The 23,138-nt window shown below is 39.1% G+C and overlaps 1 protein-coding gene across 1 annotated transcript in view; it reads left to right on the top strand.

The window, feature by feature from the left end:
• LOC102265609 (Fc receptor-like protein 3) overlaps window positions 1-23,138 on the top strand; it is a 43,286-nt gene that overhangs the window by 5,421 nt on the left and 14,727 nt on the right. The window contains exons 2-9 of the mRNA XM_070365694.1: window positions 4,556-4,576; window positions 5,647-5,889; window positions 6,366-6,605; window positions 6,844-7,128; window positions 7,956-8,243; window positions 8,774-9,049; window positions 19,367-19,645; window positions 20,016-20,135. Of these exons, the coding sequence (XP_070221795.1) occupies window positions 4,556-4,576; window positions 5,647-5,889; window positions 6,366-6,605; window positions 6,844-7,128; window positions 7,956-8,243; window positions 8,774-9,049; window positions 19,367-19,645; window positions 20,016-20,135 (1,752 nt within the window). The remainder of the gene's footprint in view (window positions 1-4,555; window positions 4,577-5,646; window positions 5,890-6,365; window positions 6,606-6,843; window positions 7,129-7,955; window positions 8,244-8,773; window positions 9,050-19,366; window positions 19,646-20,015; window positions 20,136-23,138) is intronic.

The following is a 23,138-nucleotide window of genomic DNA, read 5'->3' as shown; positions in this document are numbered from 1 at the left end:
ATTTGTAGCCATTTGAGGGACAAAGACAGTTGCTTTTAATTCCCCAAAGAACTGGTCTGCTGCCTAAATGATTTTATTTTTATTTTTTTTGCCCAAATGATTTTAAAAAGTTGATTTGCCCAGCTATATCCAGCTATATTTTCTTTAATTTACATTTTTTTAATATATCAACAAGATGATATTCAGCTAAACTGGAAGTCAAGAGTTCTATATTCTAGAACTTTAAGATTCAATTTATTATGTCTTCAAAAGTGTATACAAGATATTCAATAAGGACACTCTTTATGAGTTGACAAGTTAAACATAGCAATCTATCCTAGAGAAATAAAAAAATTATTGCTTTTATTAGTCCCTGAATATTAGCCCCAGTTTTTACTTTATACTGTGTGGGCTCAGGTAACTCTATTGGTTTCTTTTAGTATGTTTAACTAATACTGCCCAAGGGGCAGATGTATATGCTCCATCTTATAATACAAGGCAAGGGAAGCATTGCTCAGAGATGTAATGTCTATCCCACAGTACAATTAGGTGAAAGAGATGTAACCATCTCATTGAAAGCTCATGCAAATACTCCAGTTTTTATAAGATTTCATTTCAGTTGTATAACTCTTATACCTTTAACTTTACCCTCCCTCCATCAGGACCCCATCAACAAGTTTTGGTCTTAAAAGGAGTCCTGAAACTTTCCTTTTTATCACCCTGGCCATTTAATCCATTTGTGTGTAAAAGGTTTTTGGGTCCCCAGTGAGGGGTCAAGCCCAGGGACACAGGCCCTTTTGTCAGTCTTAACTTGATTAATTGATCTCACTGTTGTCCCAAGTAAATGCTAGTCAGGTATCTCAGTGTAATTTTCTTCCAGCCTTTAAATTTTGTTTCAAAACAGGGATAAGTAGAGTGAATTACACTGTTGCAGGGACCAACTGGGGTGTCCCTTTGGTCTATCCAACCTCAGGTAGTGTTAACTCAAAACCTTTGTTTTAATCCCATCAGCATCTATTTTATTTATCTCATTTCCTAATAACCATCTAAAGATTTCCATCCTGTTGAGATAAGCCCTTTTAAAATTTCCACCTTGTTAGAAGTCTCTTGACTTTCCCCTCAGTTTCTTATTTCTCTGTTAATCTACCTAACTTACATTAATTAAGCTAATTTTTTGTTAGCATCTTTAAGGCTCACTGAAGGGAAGCTGAGACCACAAATAAAGCTTCCCCAAACAGTTTTTGTTTGTTCCTCTAAACTAAGGGAGTTTTTAAGATTAGCTGTTACATATGTGTAGTATTTTTCATAGGCAACAATAGAATAGCTCTTTAATTTCAGAGCTCTCTAAAAATTTACCAGTTTAGAAGTTTCTCCTTAAATTCTTTAAATAAGAATCCATTGTCTGGTCGTTGATGAATAGTATCTTGTGAGCATGCTGAGTTGCTTCAGTTGTGTCTGACTGTTTGTGACCCTCTGGACTGTAGCCCACCAGTCGTCTCTGTCCATGGGATTTTTCAGGCAAGAATACTGGAGTGGGTTGCCATGCCCTCCTCCAGGGGAATCTTCCCGACCTAGGAATTGAATCCTCATCTCTTACATCTCCTGCATTGGTAGGTTGGTTCTTTACCACTAGAGCCACCGGAGAAGCCCTGAATAGTATCTAAATACTGACTCAAACCCATAAGACACAAGAGGCATTCTCAGAAGAGAATGCAAAGGATGCAGCTTTCATAAGATACAGAAAGTTTATTCCCCCAAACAGCCTAAGAAATTAATGCCTTTGTTGCACGGGTAGACACAGCAAAGATTGAAATGACAAAGGCCCTTTATGGGCTAGGATTCTTTGTTTTTTCTTTCTTTTAATTGGAGGCTAATTACTTTACAATATTGTGGTGGTTTTTGCCATACATTCACATGAATCAGCCACGAGTGTACATGTGTTCCCCATCCTGACCCTCCCTCCCACCTCTCTCCCCATCCCATCCCTCAGGGTCATCCCAGTGCACCAGCCCTGAGCACCCTGTCTCATGTATCAAACCTGGACTGGCAGTCTATTTTACATATGATAATACACATGCTATGTATATTTCATTGCTATTCTCTCAAATCACCCCACCCTTGCCTTCTCCCACAGAGTCTAAAAGTCTGTTCTTTACATCTGTGTCTCTTTTGCTGTCTTGCATATGGGGTGATCGTTACCATCTTTCTAAATTCCGTATATATGCGTTAATATACTGTATTGGTGTTTTTCTTTCTGACTTACCTCGCTCTGTATAATAGGCTCCAGTTTCATCCACCTCATTACAACTGATTCAAATGCATTATTTTAAATAGCTGAGTAATATTCCATCGTGTATATGTACCACAGCTTTCTTATCCATTTGTCTGCTGATAGACCTCTAGGTTGCTTCCATGTCCTGGCTATTGTAAACAGTGCTGTGATGAACACTGGGGTACATGTGTCTCTTTCAATTCTGGTTTCCTTGGTGTGTATGCCTAGCAGTGGGATTGCTCAGTTGTGTGGCAGTTCTATTTCCAGTTTTTAAAGGAATCTCCACACTGTTCTCCATAGTGGCTGTACTAGTTTGCATTCCCACCAACAGTGTAAGAGGGTTCCCTTTTCTCCACACTCTTTCCAGCATTTATTGTTTGTAGACTTTTGGATAGCAGCCATTCTGACTGGTGTGAAATGGTACCTCATTGTGGTTTTGATTTGCATTTCTCTGATAATGAGTGATGTTGAGCATCTTTTCATGTGGGCTAGTATTCTTTATAACAAATTTTCCCAAGAGCTGGCATAGCCAGACAAAATGACTGCTTGAAATCCCAGTTGATTCAATTGCCTGCCAAATGTACACCATATGTGTACCTTCCCATGACAGAGACTTCGCCCTCAAAACACAGAATAAAATGCCTCAGAAGTCCAGATATAACATTTACTTCTCAAAGGCACAAGGAGAGAAATTCAAGTTCCTCCTGGAAGGGCTTTATTACAACCTTTAAGGTCAGAATTTTGAAAACATGTTTTATCAGGCTGACTTTCTTCTAATCAGTCTTGAAATGTCAAAATAAGCCTATCTTGGCCACTTTAGGACAAGATTTCCTTTGATTTCCAATTAAGCAAGTACCTATAAGAATAAATTCCATAGGGACATAAACAAGGCTGGAGTGTTAGTTGGGGGCTGACTTTCTGATGCCCCTCATTTCACCCAGTCTAGAACGCTCAGTGTCTTTCAACCAGGCTCCCCCAGTACCTTTAAACTGGGGTTGGGGGAGGCAGAGGCTAGATCCCTGTCATATATCAAAGAATAAAACTCAGGACCATCAACCAATAATTGGGAGATCCGAGAGCCAGGAGGGACTCATCCAAGTTTGTCTAAGTTCGCAGAGGAGAAGAATGGTCACAAGAGTCCTTGCTGGTATCAGGGCTCCGGATCTTTGTAGAGTTAAGGCAAAGGAATGAAGTCTGCTCTGGATCCCTTTGTGATCACCAATACCATTGAATGAAAGAGAAGCTCACAATGTAAAATTTGAGTCAAGTTTTATTTGCAACCTTACTGAGGACTATAGTCCAAAAGACAGCCTCTCAGCTCCAAGGAACTGGTCTGAAGAAGTAAGGCAGGAGCCAGAACATACACATGAACTTTTTCGGTGGGAAAAACATGTAGTCAACCATCAAAAGGTTACTGCTAATCACATGGAAGAGAAATCTCAATGATTTTAGTGCTTTCCTCTGTATAGGAAGACTTAAGAATCTGGGGTCACTTGAAAATTTCCCTTAGATATGCATCCTATCTAAGGAGCCAATATATCCAAAGCACAGAATGTCTCCTGTCTTTCTTTATCCTGAACTTCCTGCAGAGTACACTGTGGGCAATTGTGGTGGCTAATAGCTTGATCCTTGTACAAACTGGAATGGCAGGCAACATTTTTTTCTTTACACAAGAGATGGAAAATGAGCAGAGTTGGGTTGCAGGAGAACTAAAAGACTCTGCATACAACCAGCATGGCAAATCAATTATATTATCCTTGGTTCTTCAACCAATTTTTTTTTTTTTTTTTCATTTTGTAGGAAGTTTGGATGTTTCTTTCTGTCAAACCCTCTCTATATCCCTCACATAAATAATTATTTTCAAAATTTAGGTGCGTAAGGGAAGATCTACTAAGAAATATGGTTCCCTTCTTGAGACTTGATGCCATAATTTAACCAGAGATCAAAAAAGGAGGAGGAACAATGTCCAAGAAATGAGAGGAGAATAAATCATTTCTACAAGCCCTTCTCTACATTGCTGAGTTCAGGCTAGAGAAGAGAGGGAAGGAATGAACTATGAAGCTGCTAAGAGATGAGCCAAGGTTGTGGATACAAGTCATTCATATTTATAAAGCAAATTACAGGCTATTCTTTTTTTGTTTGTTTGAGGACTATGGGAATCATAGAATGGGGGCAAAGAAATGGGAAGGAAAAACTAAAAGAGTGGTGGTGGCTGTGTTATTGGAACATTTCTCAGATTGTCTAAGTGAAAAGATTTGAAAAATTGTGCTCTGTGCTAATCTTTAAATCTTGGCTCCCTCACAGCTCCTGGAAGAGATCAATCAGGTCAGTTTTCCCTTTTCTCTGTTCCTCCCGGTCTCTGGGCATTAGTCCTCCCAGCCAGCACTACCTGTCCCCATAAATGAGGCCTGTGGTAATGCAACAGCATCAGTGGTGTTGCTACTCTGAGGTCACACCTGTTGCGATAGTGGGTGAGCAAACCCTCCTCTGATCTCTCCTGGCTTCAGTTCTTTCCCTATTACTGAATGCCATAGTGTAGAAGGGAAGAAAATGTTTGCAGAAGGAACGACAGAGGCAGGAAACTGATGTTTAAAGATCCTCGGATTTAATCTCCTGTATTCCCTAAGACTCCGCCCTCTGTATGTCCAAGCCGGTGCCACGATCAAAGAACACAGAAATAGCTCCTATTCACAGAGGGAAATGCTATGGCCAAATGTTTATATATCTCCAAAAGAAACTCGTGTCACTGAACTGTTTCAATTTATGGTGCCGTTGGTCATTTGCAATTATATACACAAATATGATTATGCAAGCAGTCCATGCCCCTTTGTTTAATCTTTTTTCGTGTGTCGTGTATCAATTGCTGATTATGTTCACCTTAGATGGAGAGTTGAAAAACATTGCCCTCCCCATAGAATCTAAAATTAAGCAAGGTTTAAAAGAATTGTAAGTGAAAAAAATCTTGCTCATTAAATATTAACAACCAAGGAGGAACTGGTTTTTCAGTCTAGAAACTGCTTCTGAGGTATATACATCCCAGGCTCACTTTTCCCTTGACAAGAATGTGTAGGACAAGAGCTTTCAGAATCAGCCCACTTACAGGCCCTCAAATATAGCTCAGTCTTCATCCATCTCTAAATTATATCTCCTGAACTTTTCTGAGCCCATTCCAGGAACCTATACCCCCATCACCACTAGGCAAAAAAAAAAAAAAAAAAAACAGATTCTGTATGAGGTATTTCTCCAAGTTAATATGGAGGTATTGCTCCATTTCCAATCCTGTCCCTAATAGGAATTAGTCCAGAAAACTCGCAGTTGCAGCTGGGCCTTTCCCTATGTTCCACCCACTTCCCATTCACCTTCACCTGCCTTTGTCTTCCCTATTTCGTCTTCAGGAGTAACTCCAAAAGCTTTCCTTCTCCTCAACCCTCCATGGTCCACAAACTTCCACAAAGATGAAGTGACTCTCACATGCAGGGATTCCCTTTCTCCAGCTCAAGGAGACATATATTGGTATTATAATGAGAATTTGTTGAATAAAAAGTCTGAAGAGATCCAAATACACAAGACTGGATATTACAAATGCAAGACCCAAAGATCTTCTCTCAGTGACCCCGTACATGTGGATTTCTCATTTGGTGAGAAAGGAAAGGGGGTGGTCTCTGAAACTAAACCCCTGGGCAGTATGTCTAAGGGCTGGGGAACTGATGGGAGCTGAGATAAGATTGTAAATAGGCATGAGGATATTTGATGTACTGACCCCAGGGGGGAAATAAGGAGATAGGGCAGCGACAGAATGCTGTCTTGTCCATCTTTTCCATACAGAGAAGTATAAGTCAGAAATCACCAGGTAAAACAGATTCAAGTCAGAAGAAAGATGAGGTATAAAATTCCTCTTTTAACCATATGCATGGGGATTGCCTAAGGACATTTTCTGGAAATGAGTTCATTATCCTAGGATAAGGGAGAACTGGGTTTGGGGACCATGTAGAAATGTTGATGGAGGGTATTTTCAGGTGTACAGGATCATAGCTCTTTCTTCATGTGCAGAAATGAGAGTTTGAAGAAAGAAGCATCAGGGAATACACTGAGTGCATTCCTCTACTCTTTGCAGACAAGCTGATCCTTCAGGCTCCACACTCTGTCTTTGAAGGAGATGAGGTTGTTCTCAGATGCCAGGCAAGAGAAGAAGCAAAAGAAAAAAGATTTTACAGAAATGAAATACAAATTCAATCAAGCTTCACTCTACAGTCAGTCTCCATGAACAATGACAAATATCATTGTACTGCTCTTGTGAGAGGCTTTTGGACATGGAATAAAGAAATTTCAAAACATCTAATGATTCAAGTTCAAGGTAATGGCTGCCCTTCTGTGGGTAATAGGACTCAGCAGGGAAACGGTGTGTGACGATTTAGGGAGTGGCTCATCATCAGGGATTTCATGAAGTGCCTCCTGTCCTAGGAGGGAGATGGGAGGTGATTCCACCTGCTTGGGTCCTTGTGTTCTACTGGCTGATGCTGAGTGCTCATATGCGTCTTTCCAGGATCCCTGAGCTGCGCTACCCTGAGAACTGTGTTTGTTCTTCTCTCTAGAGCTGTTTTCCCCTCCTATGCTGATAGCCAGCCCCTCCTCACCCACAGAGGGGAGCCCGGTGACCCTGAAATGTGAGACGTGGCTCCCTCCACAGAGGTCACACATTCAGCTTCAATTCTGCTTCTTCAGAGAAGACAAGGCTTTGGGGAAATGCTGGAGCAGCTCTCCAGAGCTCAAATTACCCACTGTGTGGAGTGAAGACGCAGAGTCTTACTGGTGCCAGGCAGAGTCAGTGACTCCACCTATCAGAAAAAGAAGCTTGAGATCCCAGTTATATGTGCAGAGTGAGTATTTATGGAGTTGCTCTTCCAGAGTCAGAGCTGGGGAGATGCAAGCAGAGCAATGACATTTCCTGCTCCCTGGGACAGTGAACATAACCAAGAGGAGGTTTCTGCTATCCTGATATCCTTCTCACTATAGGTTCAACACTGGCCTAATGTCCCTAGAACATTCTCTTCCATCTAACTCAGTTAATAGCAATTGTTGATCAATTGCTGGGTCCCCGGCCCTTTGGGGGTGACAGAGCCATACAGCATATGTTCTCTCAAGGGCCACAGATAATTAGAAGCACAGATGACCACATGCAGTCTTTAGAGGGCCCTATGCTTCTTCCATTTGTTGACCTAAACATATTCCAAAATAAAAGAGGAAATTAAACATGAACTGGTGTAATCAGAAAAACACATGGGAAGATGGGGGTGAGAATGGAGAAGAGTCTTGAAGGATAGGAGAGGGGTTTGAATTTTAGGATAGAAGTAGTATTCTCAGGGTTCTGTTTCTTTTGAACAGAAGTAAGACTACTCATTTTGTGGTCATTGGTGCAACAAAGATTCCTTAAGTATAGGTGTCCATAAAATGTGACTGCTATCAATATTAGGTTTAAGATCAAGAACCCGTCACTGCATTCTCCAAGGATGGGAACTGTTGTGTGTGGTGGGAGGGGTATTTGCTACCTTTATAATAACACACACACTTAATTCCCTGTTGCTCACTTTGGCCCCCTGCTTATTGTGTCTGCTGCTATTGACTTATTCATGGCAGAACCAGCCTTCTCCTTGATCCTGAAGTTTCTGCCATGAGAATCTTCATGTGTCATCTTGTGTCCTCCCAGGAATCCCTGTGTCTGATGTAACTCTAGAGATCCAGCCCCCTGAGGGGCAGCTTACTGAAGGAGAAAACCTGCTCCTTATCTGCTCAGTAGCCAAGGGTACAGGGACTGTCACATTCTCCTGGCACAGAGAGGGCACAGTAAGAAGTTTGGGAAGAAAGACCCAGCGTTCCTTGTCGGCGGTGCTGCAGATACTCACTGTGAAGAAAAGCGATGCTGGGAGATACTACTGTGCAGCTGACAACATTCACGGTCCCATCCTCAGTAAACTGATCAGAGTCACACTGAGAAGTAAGTTCTCGATTCTTTCTATTCAGCCTCAGTTCACAAGTCAGTGTTTAGCTTGTCAATTAGCCATGAAGCTCTTTGGAAGGAGGCAAAGGAATAGAGGTGTAAAGATTTAGAAGCTAATGAATGGCAAAGATGACAAAAGTTGAAGACACCTTATGTCTTATGGAGCAAACTGAAAACAGTAGTAGTGATGAAAGCAAAATCATCTAAGATTACTCTTCATGGTTCAAGCGATATATCCATATTTAGGCTTCCCTGGTAGCTCAGTTGGTAAAGAATCTGCCTGCAATGCAGGAGACCAGGGTTTGATCCCTGGGTTGGGAAGATCCCCTGGAGAAGGAACTGGCAATGCTCTCCAGTATTATTGCCTAAAAAAATCCCACAGATAAAGGAGCCTGTCAGGCTACAGTCCATGGGGTCATAAGAGTTAGACACAACTTAGCAACTAAACCACCACTCAGGCTTCTTGAGTGTGGTTATGAGTCTGGCACAGCATCAGAGTCCTCTGACACCTCTTTTGTATCTTTCAGTTCCAGTATCTCGCCCTGTCTTCACCCTCACATTTCCTAGGATGCAGGCTATGGTGGGGGATGTGGTGGAACTTCACTGTGAGTCCCAAAGGGGCTCTCCCCCTATCTTGTACCGATTCTATCATGAGAATGTCACCCTTGGAAGCAGCTCAGTTCCCTCTGGAAGAGCAGTCTTCAAATTTTCTCTGACTGCAGAACATTCTGGCAACTACTCCTGTGAGGCTGACAATAGCCTGGGGGTCCAGCGCAGTGACAGGGTGATTCTCAGTGTCACAGGTGAGTAGGATATGCCCACAGCAGTTACAGACAAGAACAGAGTATGTCCTCTCCTTTAGGCCACCTGCTGGTTGGGCATTCCATCAGACTCCTTGTTCTTCTGCCTCTACCTGAGAGTCCTGGGATTCCTTCCTCTGACTATACATTCAGGAACTTAGGCCATTCCTAATGTTTTTCCTACATTTATTGAGATGATCATATGATTTGTATTCTTCACTTTATTAATATGGCATATCATGTTGACTGATTTGCAAATGTTGAACCATCCTTGCAAACATGGAATAAGTCCCACTTGATCATAGTGTATGATCCTTTTAAAGTATTGTTGTGTTTGGTTTACTAATAGTTTGTTGATTTTTTGTGTCTATGTTATCTGAGATAATGGTCTATAATTTTCTTTGTCTGGTTTTGGTATCAGAATGCTGGCTTTGTAAAATGTCAGGAAGTATTCCTTTCTCTTCAGTTTTTAAAAAAACTATTTTGAGAAGAATAGGATTTAAATCACCTTTGACTATTTGCTAGAATTTGACCTGTGAAGTCATCTGATCCTGTGCTTTTTTATTCTTGGGAGTTTTTGATGCTTGTTTTTCTCTTTACTAGTGATTAGTCATTCAAATTTCACTTTTTGTGATTCAGTCTTGGAAGGTTGTATGATTCTAAGAATTTGTCCATTTATTCTAGGTTGCCCAATTTGTTGGCACATAACTGTTCATAATATTCTTATATAATCCTCTGTATTTTGGGGCATCCATTGTTATAGCTCCTCTTTTGCTTCTGATTTTATTTATCAAAGCTTTGTCTCATTTTTCTCAGTGAATGTAGCAAAAGGTTTGTCAATTTTTATCTAGCTTTTAAAAGAAGTAGGTCTTAGTTTTTGTCAATCTTTTGTATTTTGCTTTTAGCATATATTTCATTTATCTTCTCATCTTTATTGTTTCTTTCCTCATACTGACTCTGGGCTTCATTTGTTATTTTCCTAGTTCCTTTATGTGCAAAGTTAGATTTTTTTTATGTCATATTTTCATTGTCACTTGTCTTCATTGTTTCATTTATCCTTTGCTGTCTTGTTTGACCCAATAGTTGTGTCTCAGCAAATTGTTTAGTCTTCACATATTTGTGATTTTCCAGATTTCTTTTTGTGGTTGATCTCCAATTTCATACCATTGTAATCAAGAAAGATGGTTGATATGATTTCAATCTTAAAGTCATTGAGACTTGTTTTGTGTTCCAATACATGGTCAATCCTTGAGAAAGTTTCACGAGCAGCTAAGTATGTGTATTGTACTGCATTTGAATGGAATGTTCTATATAAATTTATCAAGACTGCCTGGTCTAATGTTTCTTTTAAGGCTGCTATTTCCTTGTTGACTTTTTGCCTGTATGATCTATTCATTAATGTAGGTGAGGTGTTGTAGTTCCCTACTATTATTGTGTTGTTCTCCGTTTCTCCCTTTAGGTCTGTTAATAATTGCTTTGTATATTTGGGTGCTGCTATGTTAGCTACATATGTGTTTATCACTGTTCTATCTTCTGGGTGAATTGTCCCTTTTACCATTACGTAATATCCATTTTTGTCCTTTGTTACCTTTCCTGGTTTGAGGCTTATTTCACTTAATATGAGTGTGGCTACACCCACTTTAATTTGGTTGCCATATGCATGGAGTATCATCTTCTATTACTCTGTCCTGCCACTCTAGGTCTTTTGATTGGTGAATTCAATCCATTTACATTTAAGGTGGTTATTGATAAAGGAAAACTTTAGTGCTGTCCATTTTATTTTGTAGTGCTGTCCTTTTTATTTTCTGGTTGCTCTCTATCTCCTTTTTTTTCCTCTTAAGTTTTGCATGTCATCTTGGTTTTGTGGCTTTCTATGAAATTTTTCTCAATTTCCTCTTTTTTTTTTTTTTGTATCTCTGCTTTAGATTTATGTTATGTGGTTACCTTGAGGTCTACATAAAAGCTCTCATAGATAAAGTAGTCCATTTTCTGTATTCTGGCCTGGAGAATCCCATGGACAGAGGCGCCTTGGTGGGCTACAGTCCGTAGAGTCACAAAAGTCAGACACAACTGAAGCACACACTGCCGAGAGCATTTTATTTTCATTTAATGATATGAGTTTTATTCTTTCCCTCTTCCCCTCTTATGCTTTTGTTGTCTCAAATTATCTCTTTTTATGCTGTGAGATTGCTACCAAATTGAAGTAGCAATAGTTTTTTTTTTTTTCCTCCTTTTACCTTTATGCTATAATAAAGTATTTAAAGCCTATTCTGAGTTGCAATTTTCTGATTCTATATATAACTTTCCTCAAAGTATTGTGTATTTTTGCCTTTTTGTTTTTAGTAGAGAGCTTCTTTAAACATTTATTGTAAGCAGAACCAGTGTTGATGAATTTCCTCAGCTTTCATTTGTTTTGGAAGATCTTTGTTTTTCCTTCACATCTGAATAATAACTTTGCTAGAAAAAATAGTCTTGAATGACACTTTTTATTTTTTAGTATTTTGAGAATGTCACTCGATTCCTTCTTGTCCTGTAGAGTTTCTGTTGAGACACCTGATCAAAGGTTCATGGGGATTCTCATGTAGGTACAATCCTTTTTTCCTCCTGGCTGCCTTAAAAATCCTTTCTTTGTCATTGACTTTTGACGATTTTAATATAATATGTCTTGTGCAAGGTCTTTTTTGCATTGAGATAATTAGGTGTTAGCTTCATGAATTTGTATATTCAATTTCTTTCCCAGATTTGGGAAGTTCTCGGCTATTATTTCTTTAAATATACTCTCTCAGTTATTATTTGTTTAAATATAACTGAGAGACTTCCCCTTTCCCTGTCTTCTCCTGGGATACCCCTTTATCTAATGTTGCCTTTCCTAAAAGAGTCATATAGCTTCTGGAGAATTCCCTCATTTTTAAATTATCTTACTTCTCTCTCCTCATATACTTGTAGCATTTCTAAATTTCTATCATCAAGACTGCTAATTCTCTCTTTCATAAAGTCTAATCTATTTCCAAAGCTTTCCAAGGCATCATTATTAACATTTACTGAGTTCTTCAGTTCAAAAATTTTTGTTTGGCTCTTTTTAAGAGTTTTAATGTCTCTGGTATTTTTTCTGTTTACTAGTTTTATTTCTGAGCTCTTTAGTCTGGCTTTCTGATTTTTCTTGCAGCTTGCTGAGTTTCTTCATGACAGCCATTTTGAATTCTTTCTCAGTTAGGTCATAATATTTTATGACAGTAAGTTTGGTTTCTGGAAAATTGCCATTTTCTTTTTGTGGTACAGTATTAACTGTGATTCTTCATGGTACTTGAATTTCCCTCTGCTCGTGCGTTTGATGTAGTGTTAGAGGCCTTTCTTTTGTCTTCCAGTAGGTGGTGCTATGGCATAAGTTGCTAAGCCGCTTCAGTGGTGTCCGACTCTGTGCGACCCCATAGGCGGCAGCCCATCAGGCTCCCCCGTCCCTGGGATTCTCCAGGCAAGAACATTGGAGTGGGTTCCCATTTCCTTCTTCAATGCATGAAAGTGAAAAGTGAAAGTGAAGTCGCTCAGTCGTGTTCGACTCTTAGCGACCCCATGAACTACAGCCCACCAGGCTCCTCCGTGCATGGGATTTCCCAGGCAAGAGCACTGGAGTGGGGTGCCATTGCCTTCTCCACACCTAGGCTTACTCTGGTTATATTTGGGAGTAGTGACTTTCCATCCTCGGAGAAGGAATTTCCTAGGAATAATTTCCATTATTAGGGAAATTCAGACCAAAAAAAAGCTACAATGAAATACCACCTCATACTCATTAGGATGGATACTATAAAAAATAACAGAAAATAACAAGTATTGGCCAGGATGTGGAGAAATTGGAATCCTTGTGTGATCGTTGTGAGTGATCACACCATCATGGTTATTTGGGTCTTGAAGATCTTTTTTGTACAGTTCTTCTGTGTATTCTTGCTACCTCTTCTTAATATCTTCTGCTTCTGTTAGGTCCATACCATTTCTGTCCTTTATCAAGCCCATCTTTGCATGAAATGTTCCCTGGGTATCTCTAATTTTCTTGAAGAGATCTCTAGTCTTTCCCATTCTATTGTTTTCCCCTATTTCTTTGCATTGATCACTGAAAACGGCTTTCTTATCTCTCCTTGCTATTCTTTGGAAGTGTACATTCAGATGGGTATATCTTTCCTTTTTTCTTTTGCGAAAGCTTCTCTTCTTTTCTCAGCTATTTGTAAGGCCTCCTCAGACAATCATTTTGCCTTCTGCATTTCTTTCTCTTGGGGATGGTTTAAATCCCTGTCTCCTGTACAATGTCACAAACCTCCATCCATAGTACTTCAGGCACCCTGTCTATCAGATCTAATCCCTTGAATCTATTTCTCACTTCCACTGTATAATCATAAGGGGTTTGATTTAGGTCATACCTGAATGGTCTAGTGGTTTTCCCTACTTTCTTCAATTTAAGTCTGAATTTGGCAATAAGGAGTTCATGAACTGAGCCACAGTCAGTTCCCAGTCTTGTTTTTACTGACTGTATAAAGCTTCTCCATCTTCGGCTGCAAAGAATATAAACAATCTGATTTTGGTGTTGACCATCTGGTGATGTCCATGAGTATGGTTGTCTCTTGTGTTGTTGGAAGAGGGTGTATGCTATGACCAGTTTGTTCTCTTGGAAAAACTCAGTTAGCCTTTGCCCTGCTTAATTTTGTACTCCAAGGCCAAACCTGCCTGTTACTCCAAGTACCTCTTGACTTCCTACTTTTGCATTCCAGTCCCCTATGATGAAAAAGACATCTTTTTTGGCTGTTAGTTCTAGAATGTCTTGTAGGTCTTCATAGAACCATTCAACTTCAGCTTCTTCGGCATTAGTGGTTGAGCATAGACTTGGATTTTTGTGATATTTAATGGTTGGGCTTCCCTGATAGCTCAGTTGGTAAAGAATCCACCTGCAATGCAGGAGACACCAGTTGGATTCCTGGATTGGGAAGATCCCCTGGAGAAGGGAAAGGCTACCCACTAGAGTATTCTGGCCTGGAAAATTCCTTGGACTGTATAGTCTATGGGGTCGCAAAAAGTCAGACATGACTGAGTGACTTTAACTTGCCTTGGAAATGAACAGAGATCATTCTGTCATTTTTGAGATTGCATCCAAGTACTGCATTTCAGACTCTTGTTGACTATGAAGGCTATTCCATTTCTTCTAAGGGATTCTAGCCCAAAGTAGTAGATATAATGGTCATCTGAATTAAATTCAACCATGCTGGTCCATTTTAGTTCACTGATTCCTAAATGTCAGTGTTCACTCTTGCCATCTCCTGTTTGACCACTTCCAATTTACCTTGATTCATGGACCTAACATTCCAGGTTCCTATGCAATATTGTTCTTTACAGCATAGGACTTTACTTCCATCACCAGTCACATCCACAACTGGGTGTTGTTTTTGCTTTGGCGCCATCTCTTCATTCTTTCTGGAGTTATTTCTCCACTCTTCTTCAGTAGTATTTTGGGCACCTACAGACCTAGGGAGTTCATCTTTCAGTGTCATATCTTTTTGCCTTTTCATACTGTTCATGGGGTTCTCAAGGCCAGAATACTGAAGTGATTTGCCATTCCTTTCTCCAGTGGACCACATTTTGTCAGAACTCTCCACCATGACCTTGTCTGTCTTGGCTTTACACAGCATGGCTCATAGTTTCATTGAGTTAGACAGGCTGTGTTCCATGTGATCAGATAGGCTAGTTTTCTGTGATTGTGGTTTTCATTCTGTCTGCCCTCTGATGAATGAGGAAAAGAGGCTTATGGGAGCTTCTTGATGGGACAGACTGACTGTGGGGGAAACTGGTCTTATTCTGATGGGTGGGGCCATGATCAGTAAATCTTTAATCTTACTTTCTGTTGATGGGCAGAGCTGTGTTCCCTCCCTGTTGTTTGGCCTGAGGCCAAACTGTCGACCCACACCTCCACCACAGACTCCTGGACACTCACAGGCAAGCCTGGCTCAGTCTCTTGTGGGGACACTGCTCCTTTCTCCTGGGTCCTGGCTTGCTTGCACAAGGTTTTGTTTGTGCCCTCCAAGGGCCTGTTTCTCCAGTCTGTGGAAGTTCTGTAATCAAATCCCACTGGCCTCCAAAGTCAAATTCCCTGGGGGTTCTCAGTCCCTTTGCAGGATATGCAGGTTGGGAAATCCGTTGTGGGTCCTAGAACTTTCTTAACAGTGAAGAATTTTTTTGGTATAATTGTTCTGCAGTTTGTGGGTCATCTGCTCAGCAGCTCTATGGTGGGGCTAATGGCGACCTCCTTCAAGAGGACTTATGCCATATGCTGCATGACCCAAGTCTGCTGCAGCCAGCCAGAGTCCCTGTCCCTGCAGCAGACAACTGCTGACCTGTGCCTCCACAGGAGATACTCAAACACTCAAAGGCAGCTCTGGCTCAGTCTCTGTGAGGTTTCTGGGTCCTGGTGCACACAAGATTTTGTTTGAGCCTTCTGAGCATCTCTGCCGGCTATGGAGTTTGATTCTAAATGTTACGTAATTTTGGTGGGAATGTAAAATGATAAAATCATTATTGATACCACTATGGAAGTTCATAAGAAAATTAAAAATAGAGCTACCATATGACACATAAATTCCACTTGTGAATTGTTGTTTAGTCTCTAAGTCATGTCTGACTCTTTATGACCCCATAGACTGCATCACATCAGCCTTCTCTGACCTTCACTATCTCCTTGAGTTTGCTCAAACCCAAGTCCATTGTGGCAGTGATGCCATGCAACCATCTCATCCTCTGTCACCCTCTTCTCCTCTTGCCCTTAGTCTTCCCCAGCATCACGGTCTTTTCTAATGAGTCAGCTCTTCTCATCAGGTGGCCAAAGTATTGGAGCTTCAGCTTCAGCATCAATCCTTCCAATGAATATTCAGGACTGATTTCCTTTAGGATTAACTGGTTTGATCTCCTTGCTGTCCAAAAGTCTTCTCCAGCACCACAGTTTGAAAGAATCAGTTCTTAGGCACTCAGCCTTCTTTATGGTCCAACTCTCACATCTGTACATCACTACTGGAAAAACCATAGCTTTGACTATATGGACCTTTGTTGGCAAAATGATGTCTCTGCTTTTGAACACATTGTCTAGGCTTGTCATTGTTATTCTTCCAAGGAGAAAGCATCTTTTAATTTTGTAGATGCAATCACTGTCTGAAGTGATTTCAGAGCCCAAGAAAATGAAATCTGAGACTGTTTCCTCATTTTCCCCATGTATTTGCCATAAAGTGATGGCAATGGATGCCATGATCTTAGTTTTTTGAATGTTGAGTTTTAAGCCAACTTTTTTACTCTCCTCTTTCACCTTCATTAAGAGGCTCTTTAGTTCCTCTTCACTTTCTGCCATTAAAGTGGTATCATTTGCATATCTGAAGTTGTTGATATCTCTTCCAGGAATCTTGATTGCAGCTTGAGGTTCATCTAGCCCAGCACGTCACATGATGTCCTCTGCATATGACTTAAATAAGCAGTGTGATAATATACAGCCTCAATGTACACCTTTCCCAATTTTTAACCAGTCCATTATTCCATGTTCAGTTCTAACTGCTGCTTCTTGTCTTGCATACAGGTTTCTCAGGAGGCAGGTAATGTGGACTGGTATTTCATCTCATTAAGAGTATTTCACAATTTGCTGTGATCCACACAGTCAAAGGCTTTAGCATAGTCAATGAAACAGAAGGAGATTTTTTTTTAATTCCCTTTCTTTTTCTATGATCCAGTGTATGCTGGGAGTTTGATCTCTGGTTTCTCTGCCTTTTCTAAAGAAGTTCCTGGTTCACATACTGCTGAAGCCTGGCTTGAAGGATTTTGAGCAAAATCTTGCTAGCATGTGAAATGAGTGCAATTGTACAGTAATGTGAACATTCTTTGGCCTTGCCTTCCTTTGGGATTGGAATGAAAACTGACCTTTTCCAGTTCTGTGGCCACTGCTGAGTTTTCCAAATTTGCTGGCATAATGAATGCAGTGTGTTAACAGCATCATCTTTTAAGATTTGAAATAGCTCAGCCAGAATTCCATCATTGCCACTAGCTTTGTTTGTAGTGATGCTTCCTAATATCCTCTTGACTTCACACTTCAGGATGTCTGGCTCTACGTGAGTGATCACACCATCATGGTTATCTGGGTCATTAAGACCTTTTTTGTATAGTTCTTTTGTGTATTCTTGCTACGTTTTCTAAATCTCTTCTGCTTTTGTTAAGTCATTGCCATTTTCGTCCTTTATTGTGCCTATCTTTGTATGAAATATTCCCTTGGTAGCTCCAGTTTTCTTAAAGAGTTCTCTAGTCTCCCCCATTCTATTGTTCTGGATACTCCCCCCCAAAAAAAAAGAGAAAAAATTGAAAATATATTCTCACAAAGACATTTATATACTCATGTACAGAACATTATTCATTATAGCTAAAACATGAAAACAACCCAAGTGTCCATTAAAAGATAAATGGGTAATCAAGATGTGGTATACACATGACATGAAATTTGTTCAGACTTATAAAGAAATAAAATTCAGATACATGCAGCAACATGGAAGAATCTTGAGGTCATTATGGTAAGTGAGATAAACCAGTCAAAAGTAGACAAATACTATATGATCCCACTTATATAATATATTCAGAGTAATCAAAATCATAGAAACAGAAAGTAGGCTGGTGTTTGTCAGGGGCTGGGGAGAAAGAGCATAGGGACTTATTGTTTAATGGGCATGTAATTTCAGTTTTACAAGAAAAAAGTTATGGAAATTGATGATGGTGTTGGTTTCACAGTGTTATGAAAGTATTTATACCACTTCACTATACACTTAAAAGGTTTATGGTGGAATATTTTAAGGTATGTATGTATATTTTACAGCAATACAAATTGAATAAAAATATAAGAAGTGGTGACACGGGTGAAAAGGTACAGTGAGATGCACAAACATATAAAGACTTACTCCTGAGACCCTTAGCATCTGGCCCAAGTCATTGTATATTGTAAAGGATATACAGAAGGCCAAAACCCAAGCCATCTGTTTGAATTTTATAAAAGCACGACTTGGCATTTCCACCCAGATGAGACCGCTAGTGCCATCTGCCTTACAGCCAGCAGATGGTGCATTTTTGAGTTGAATTATCCCCATTTAACTGATTGCCTCCATTACCTCTCTCCTTTACCCAATCTCAGATGCAAAGCTAAGCTCTAGATCCTTGCCAAACTTCTCTTGCCAATGAAGCACACAGTTTATATCTTAAGTCCTTGCACACAGATTGGTTTACCTGGGTTTCCTCACAACAGAATCAGCAATCTTACTGTTCACATTTCACATTAATTGATTATTGATAAATAATTCCATATATTAATTTAAAACATAATGATTTTCTGTTTTTCCTGGCTTCCTTATTTCTATAATCACAAATGAAAATGGAAATCTTTCTTGCTATTGCTGTATCTGGATATTTTGGTGCCAAATATAAATTAATTTACTTATCCACTTATTCACCAATTATTGATAATCTATTACATGCCAAGGCAAAATTCTAGCAGTTGGAAATACAAAAATGAACAAAGAGTTAAGTCCTTGTTCTTATGAAACTTACATCTGTTGGGAGAATCAGATATATAACAATGATAAATGGATAGATACATAAATAACAGATTGATAGATGTTAGTGCTAATGCTAAGTAGAAAAATAAAGCAAGGTAACTGAGTAGAGGATACTTCAAATAGGTGTGGATGTCTAGGTTTAAAGCTAAGTCTCAGGAATTAATAATATGGAGCAACAAACCTTGCTTTTAGTAATTATTCCTCTTGCTTTTAGTAATTTAGTTTATTGAATGCTTTACATACATGATTCTTACTATTACCTCCACTTTAATAAGGAATAAACTGAGACTTGGAGAAAGTAAAATGTTTTAAAACATCAAGATCACAGGGCTAATAAAGGGCAGTGAAAGTGTTATTCACTCAGCTGAGTCCGGCCCTTTGTGACCCCATGGACTGTAGCCTGCCAGGTTCCTCTGTCCGTGGAATTCTCCAGGTAAGAATACTGGAGTGGGTAACCATTCCCTTCTCCAGACCCAGGGATTGAACCTGGGTCTCCTGAACTGCTGGCAGATTCTTTACCATCAGAGCCACCAAGGAACTTGAGTTTAAATCCTGTCTCTGCCATTAATAAAGAGCAGAGATGGGATTTAAATTCAGGTTTTCCTGAATTCCAAGCCCATGCTCCCACTACTGAACTACGCTGGATATTTCCTTTATTAAATTATTTTGTATATACTTAACCAGGACGGCGCATAAGCTATGTTGCCTCTTTCAGTTCCAGTGTCTCATCCTCTCTTCACCTTCAGTCCTGCTGTGCCCCAGGCTGTGGAGGGAGATGTGTTAGAGCTTCGCTGTGAGGCCCAAAGAGGTTCTCCCCCAATCCTGTACTGGTTTTATTACAAGAATGTCACGCTGGGGAGCAGAGAGGCCCCCTTTGGAGGAGGAGCATCCTTCAACCTCACTCTGATGGCAGAGCATTCCGGAAACTTCTCTTGTGGGGCTGACAATGGCCTAGGGATACAGCACAGTGAGATGGTGATACTAAGCATCATAGGTAGGTTGGTGGTACCTGGGCTACAGGTTACATTTATAGTCAATAAAATATTTCTCCAATAGACTGTACAAATCCTCCCAATGTCAAAGAGTTATTAACATGAAACCAAGGCTTGGGGCTTCTGGAGATTGGTACTGATTTCATGGGGACAGGGGAGGGAAAAGAAATAAATTTTAATGTTAGATTCTGGCAATCACTTTCCCTGTGCTATTATTTTGAAAATTACAAATTATACTGGAAATGATTCCAATTGAGAAATCAGAACCTGGCAAAAACCTGTCCTAATATATAGCTAGTCCCACACCTACATAGTTTTTGTCTGGATGAAATATGTTTGGCACTGAACTCAAGTACAGGTCTCTTCACTTAGGACCACCCAGTAACAAAACAACCCTTATCGCTGAGGGAGTCACTGCAGGGCTACTGAGCATCCTTGGCCTTGCTGTTACTGCTGCTCTGGTGTGTCACTTCAGGACCCAAAGGAATTTAGGTAAGTGGCTATATCTCACTCTTTGATGTTGTGACTTTTGCCATTGCTATTATTATTTCGACTTGTGTAGTGCATCCTACAAAGGTTGATTATTCTTTTCCAAGTACTGATCACACAGATTGGCAGAGATAAAAAGGCATAACAAATTTCTTAATGAAGTTGTTAGTCCAGGTGTTTCATTTGAGTTTTAAATCAGAGAGTAGAGTTTTGTTTCCATTCAAAAATTAGAAAGTTAAGTATTTACTGTTCCAACCTCAGTCCAAAGCTTAGTGAAAATAAAAAGAATGAAAGAGAAAGTCCTTCATCTGTAACAACAGAAATAAACAATAGCCATAGGTACAATCCATAAACTCATATATATTTAAATACCATTTAAATATAGTGATATTTAGATAGAATTAAGATATTCTGAGAATGAACTTTCAAATTTCAGTTTCTGCTTGTTTGTGGCTACTATGTTAGTCGCTCAGCCATGTCCAACTCTTTGTGACCCTGTGGACTCTAGCCTGCCGGGCTCCTCTGTCCATGGGATTCTCCAGGCAAGAATACTGGAATGGATTACCAGTTCCTTCTCCCGGGTATCTTCCCAACCCAGGGACTGAATGGGTCTCCCACATTGCAGGCAGATTCTTTAACAACTGAGCCATCAAGGAAGCCCCTTGTTGCTAGTATATAGAAATTCAATTGATTTTTCTATGTTGGTCTCATATCCTACAACTTTGCTAAACACACTTATTAGTTCTAGTATTAGTTTTGTCAATTTCATCAGATTTTCTACATAGATGATCAAGTCATCTATGAATAAAGATAATTTTATGCCTTCCTTTCCAATCTCGATTCCTTTTATTTCTTTTTCCTTAGTGTACTGGCTAGAACCTCCTGTACAATGTTGAATAGAAGTGTTAAGAGAATACATGTCTTTGTCTTGTTCTTGAGCTTAGGGAGGGGAAAGTATTTGAACTTTCACCATTTACATATGATAATCTTAGCTGTGGATTTCTTGTAGCTACTGTTTATTAGGCTGAAGAAGTCCCTACTAATTGTAATTTACTGACAGTTTTTATAGAACAATGACAAATGCTTTTTCTACATTTAGAAAATCATATGATTTTATTTTCTAGTCTACTGATACAGAGTTTGGATTTTTGAATGTTGAAACAGCTTTGCATTTCTGGGGTTAACCTCACTTGGTTATAATTTTTGAATTTGATTTGCTAAAATTTTGTTAAGAATGTTTGCACCTATGTTCATAAGGGATATTGGTTTACTAGCTTCATTTCTTATCATTTCTTTTTCTGGCTGGGTGTCAAGGTAATATCCATTTAGTTATGACCTCCAGAATCCTTCATTCCTCTTTGTACATATATACATCCACATGGTATCATTTTCTCTCTGCCTAAAGGATTTCTTTTTAACATTTCTTGTAGTATGAATTTGTTGGTAAATTTGATTGATAGTGTTGAAGTCTTCGATATCTGTACTTTTTTTTCTCCTACTTTATTGATTATTGAGAGAATGATATTAAAATCTTCAACAATAATTGTAGGTTTTTGCATTTCTTCTTGCAATTCTATCAGATTTGCTTCATCTTGCAAACTCTTGAAACTCTATTATTAGATGCACAAATATTTATCACTGTTATGTGTTTTTGATGAAATGACCACATTATCCCTTATGACTTTATGACCTTTTTATTCCTGGTGGTATCATTTAACCATGAAACACTATTTGATATTAATAAAAAATTAATTAATGTATTAACTATAGGGCTTCCCTGGTGGCTCAGATAGTAAAGAATATGCCTGTAATGCAGGAGACCCAGGTTTGATCCCTGGGTTGGGAAGACCCCCTGGAGAAAGGAATGGCTAGCAACTCCAGTATTCTGGCCTAGAGAATCCCATGGAAAGAGGAACCTATATTAATATATTGATATCAAATAATATTTCAAGGTAAATTATACTACCAGGAATAAAAAGCTATGTAATTAATGTTGGGCTTCCCAGGTGGCTCAGTGGTAAAGAATCTGCCTGCCAAAGCAGGAGACACAAGAGACGTGGGTTTGATCCCTGGGTTGGAAAGGTCCCCTGGAGGAGGAAATGGCAACTTGCTCCAGTATTGTTGCCTGGAGAAGCCCATGAACAGAGGAGCCTCGAGGGCTACAGTCCATGAGGTTACAAAGAGCTGGACACAACTGAGCATGTATGCATATAATTAATGTTAGCTTGATATTTCTTTTTTCCACTCTTTAAAATTTTAACCTATTTGTGCTTCTATATTTAAAGCATATTTTTATAGATAGCATATGGTTAATTCTGTTTTTTATCTAATATGACAGTCTCTTTCTACTTTCTAATTTTAAAAACATTGACCACTTACAGTAATATGATTGTCGATACAGTTAGGTCCCTATGTCTATTATTTTCCTATTTGCTCTCTGCTTGTCTCATTTGTTCTTTGTTTTCCATTTCCTTTTTTTGTCTACCCTCTTGGGTATTTTTGTGATTCAATTTTATTTCCTTTGTTGGTTTATTAGCTATATAAGTCTTTGTTTTGTTATTTTAGTGGTTATTTTAAGTTATATGATATACATATCTAACTTATCAGTCTACTTACAAATGACACTGTATCACTGCATGTATAGCATAAGAATATTATCACTGTGTACTCCATTTCTCCTTTCCCTGGTACATTGTTATTACTCTTGTAAACAATCAGTTATTTTTTAAAGAAGCTTACATATAATTTTAAAATATTATACATTTACTCATACAGCTAACACTTCAATGTTCTTCATTCCTTTATCTGTATCCATATTTTCATCTGATATCATTTTTTTTTTCTGCAAAAAGATTTCTTGTAGGATGGGTCTTCTAGTGATTAATTATCTCCACTTCTGTATGACTATAAAAGTCTTTGTTTTGCATTCATTTGTGAGAAATATTTTTACTGGCATAGAATCCTAAGTTGAAAAAAAATTTTTTCTTTCAATATTTAAAAGATATT

The sequence above is a fragment of the Bos mutus genome, chromosome 3 (genome assembly GCF_027580195.1).
Source record: "Bos mutus isolate GX-2022 chromosome 3, NWIPB_WYAK_1.1, whole genome shotgun sequence".
Classification (NCBI taxonomy): Eukaryota; Metazoa; Chordata; class Mammalia; order Artiodactyla; family Bovidae; genus Bos; species Bos mutus.
The sequence above is the reverse complement of the archived record's forward strand: the minus strand, read 5'-3'. Positions and strand labels throughout refer to the sequence as shown.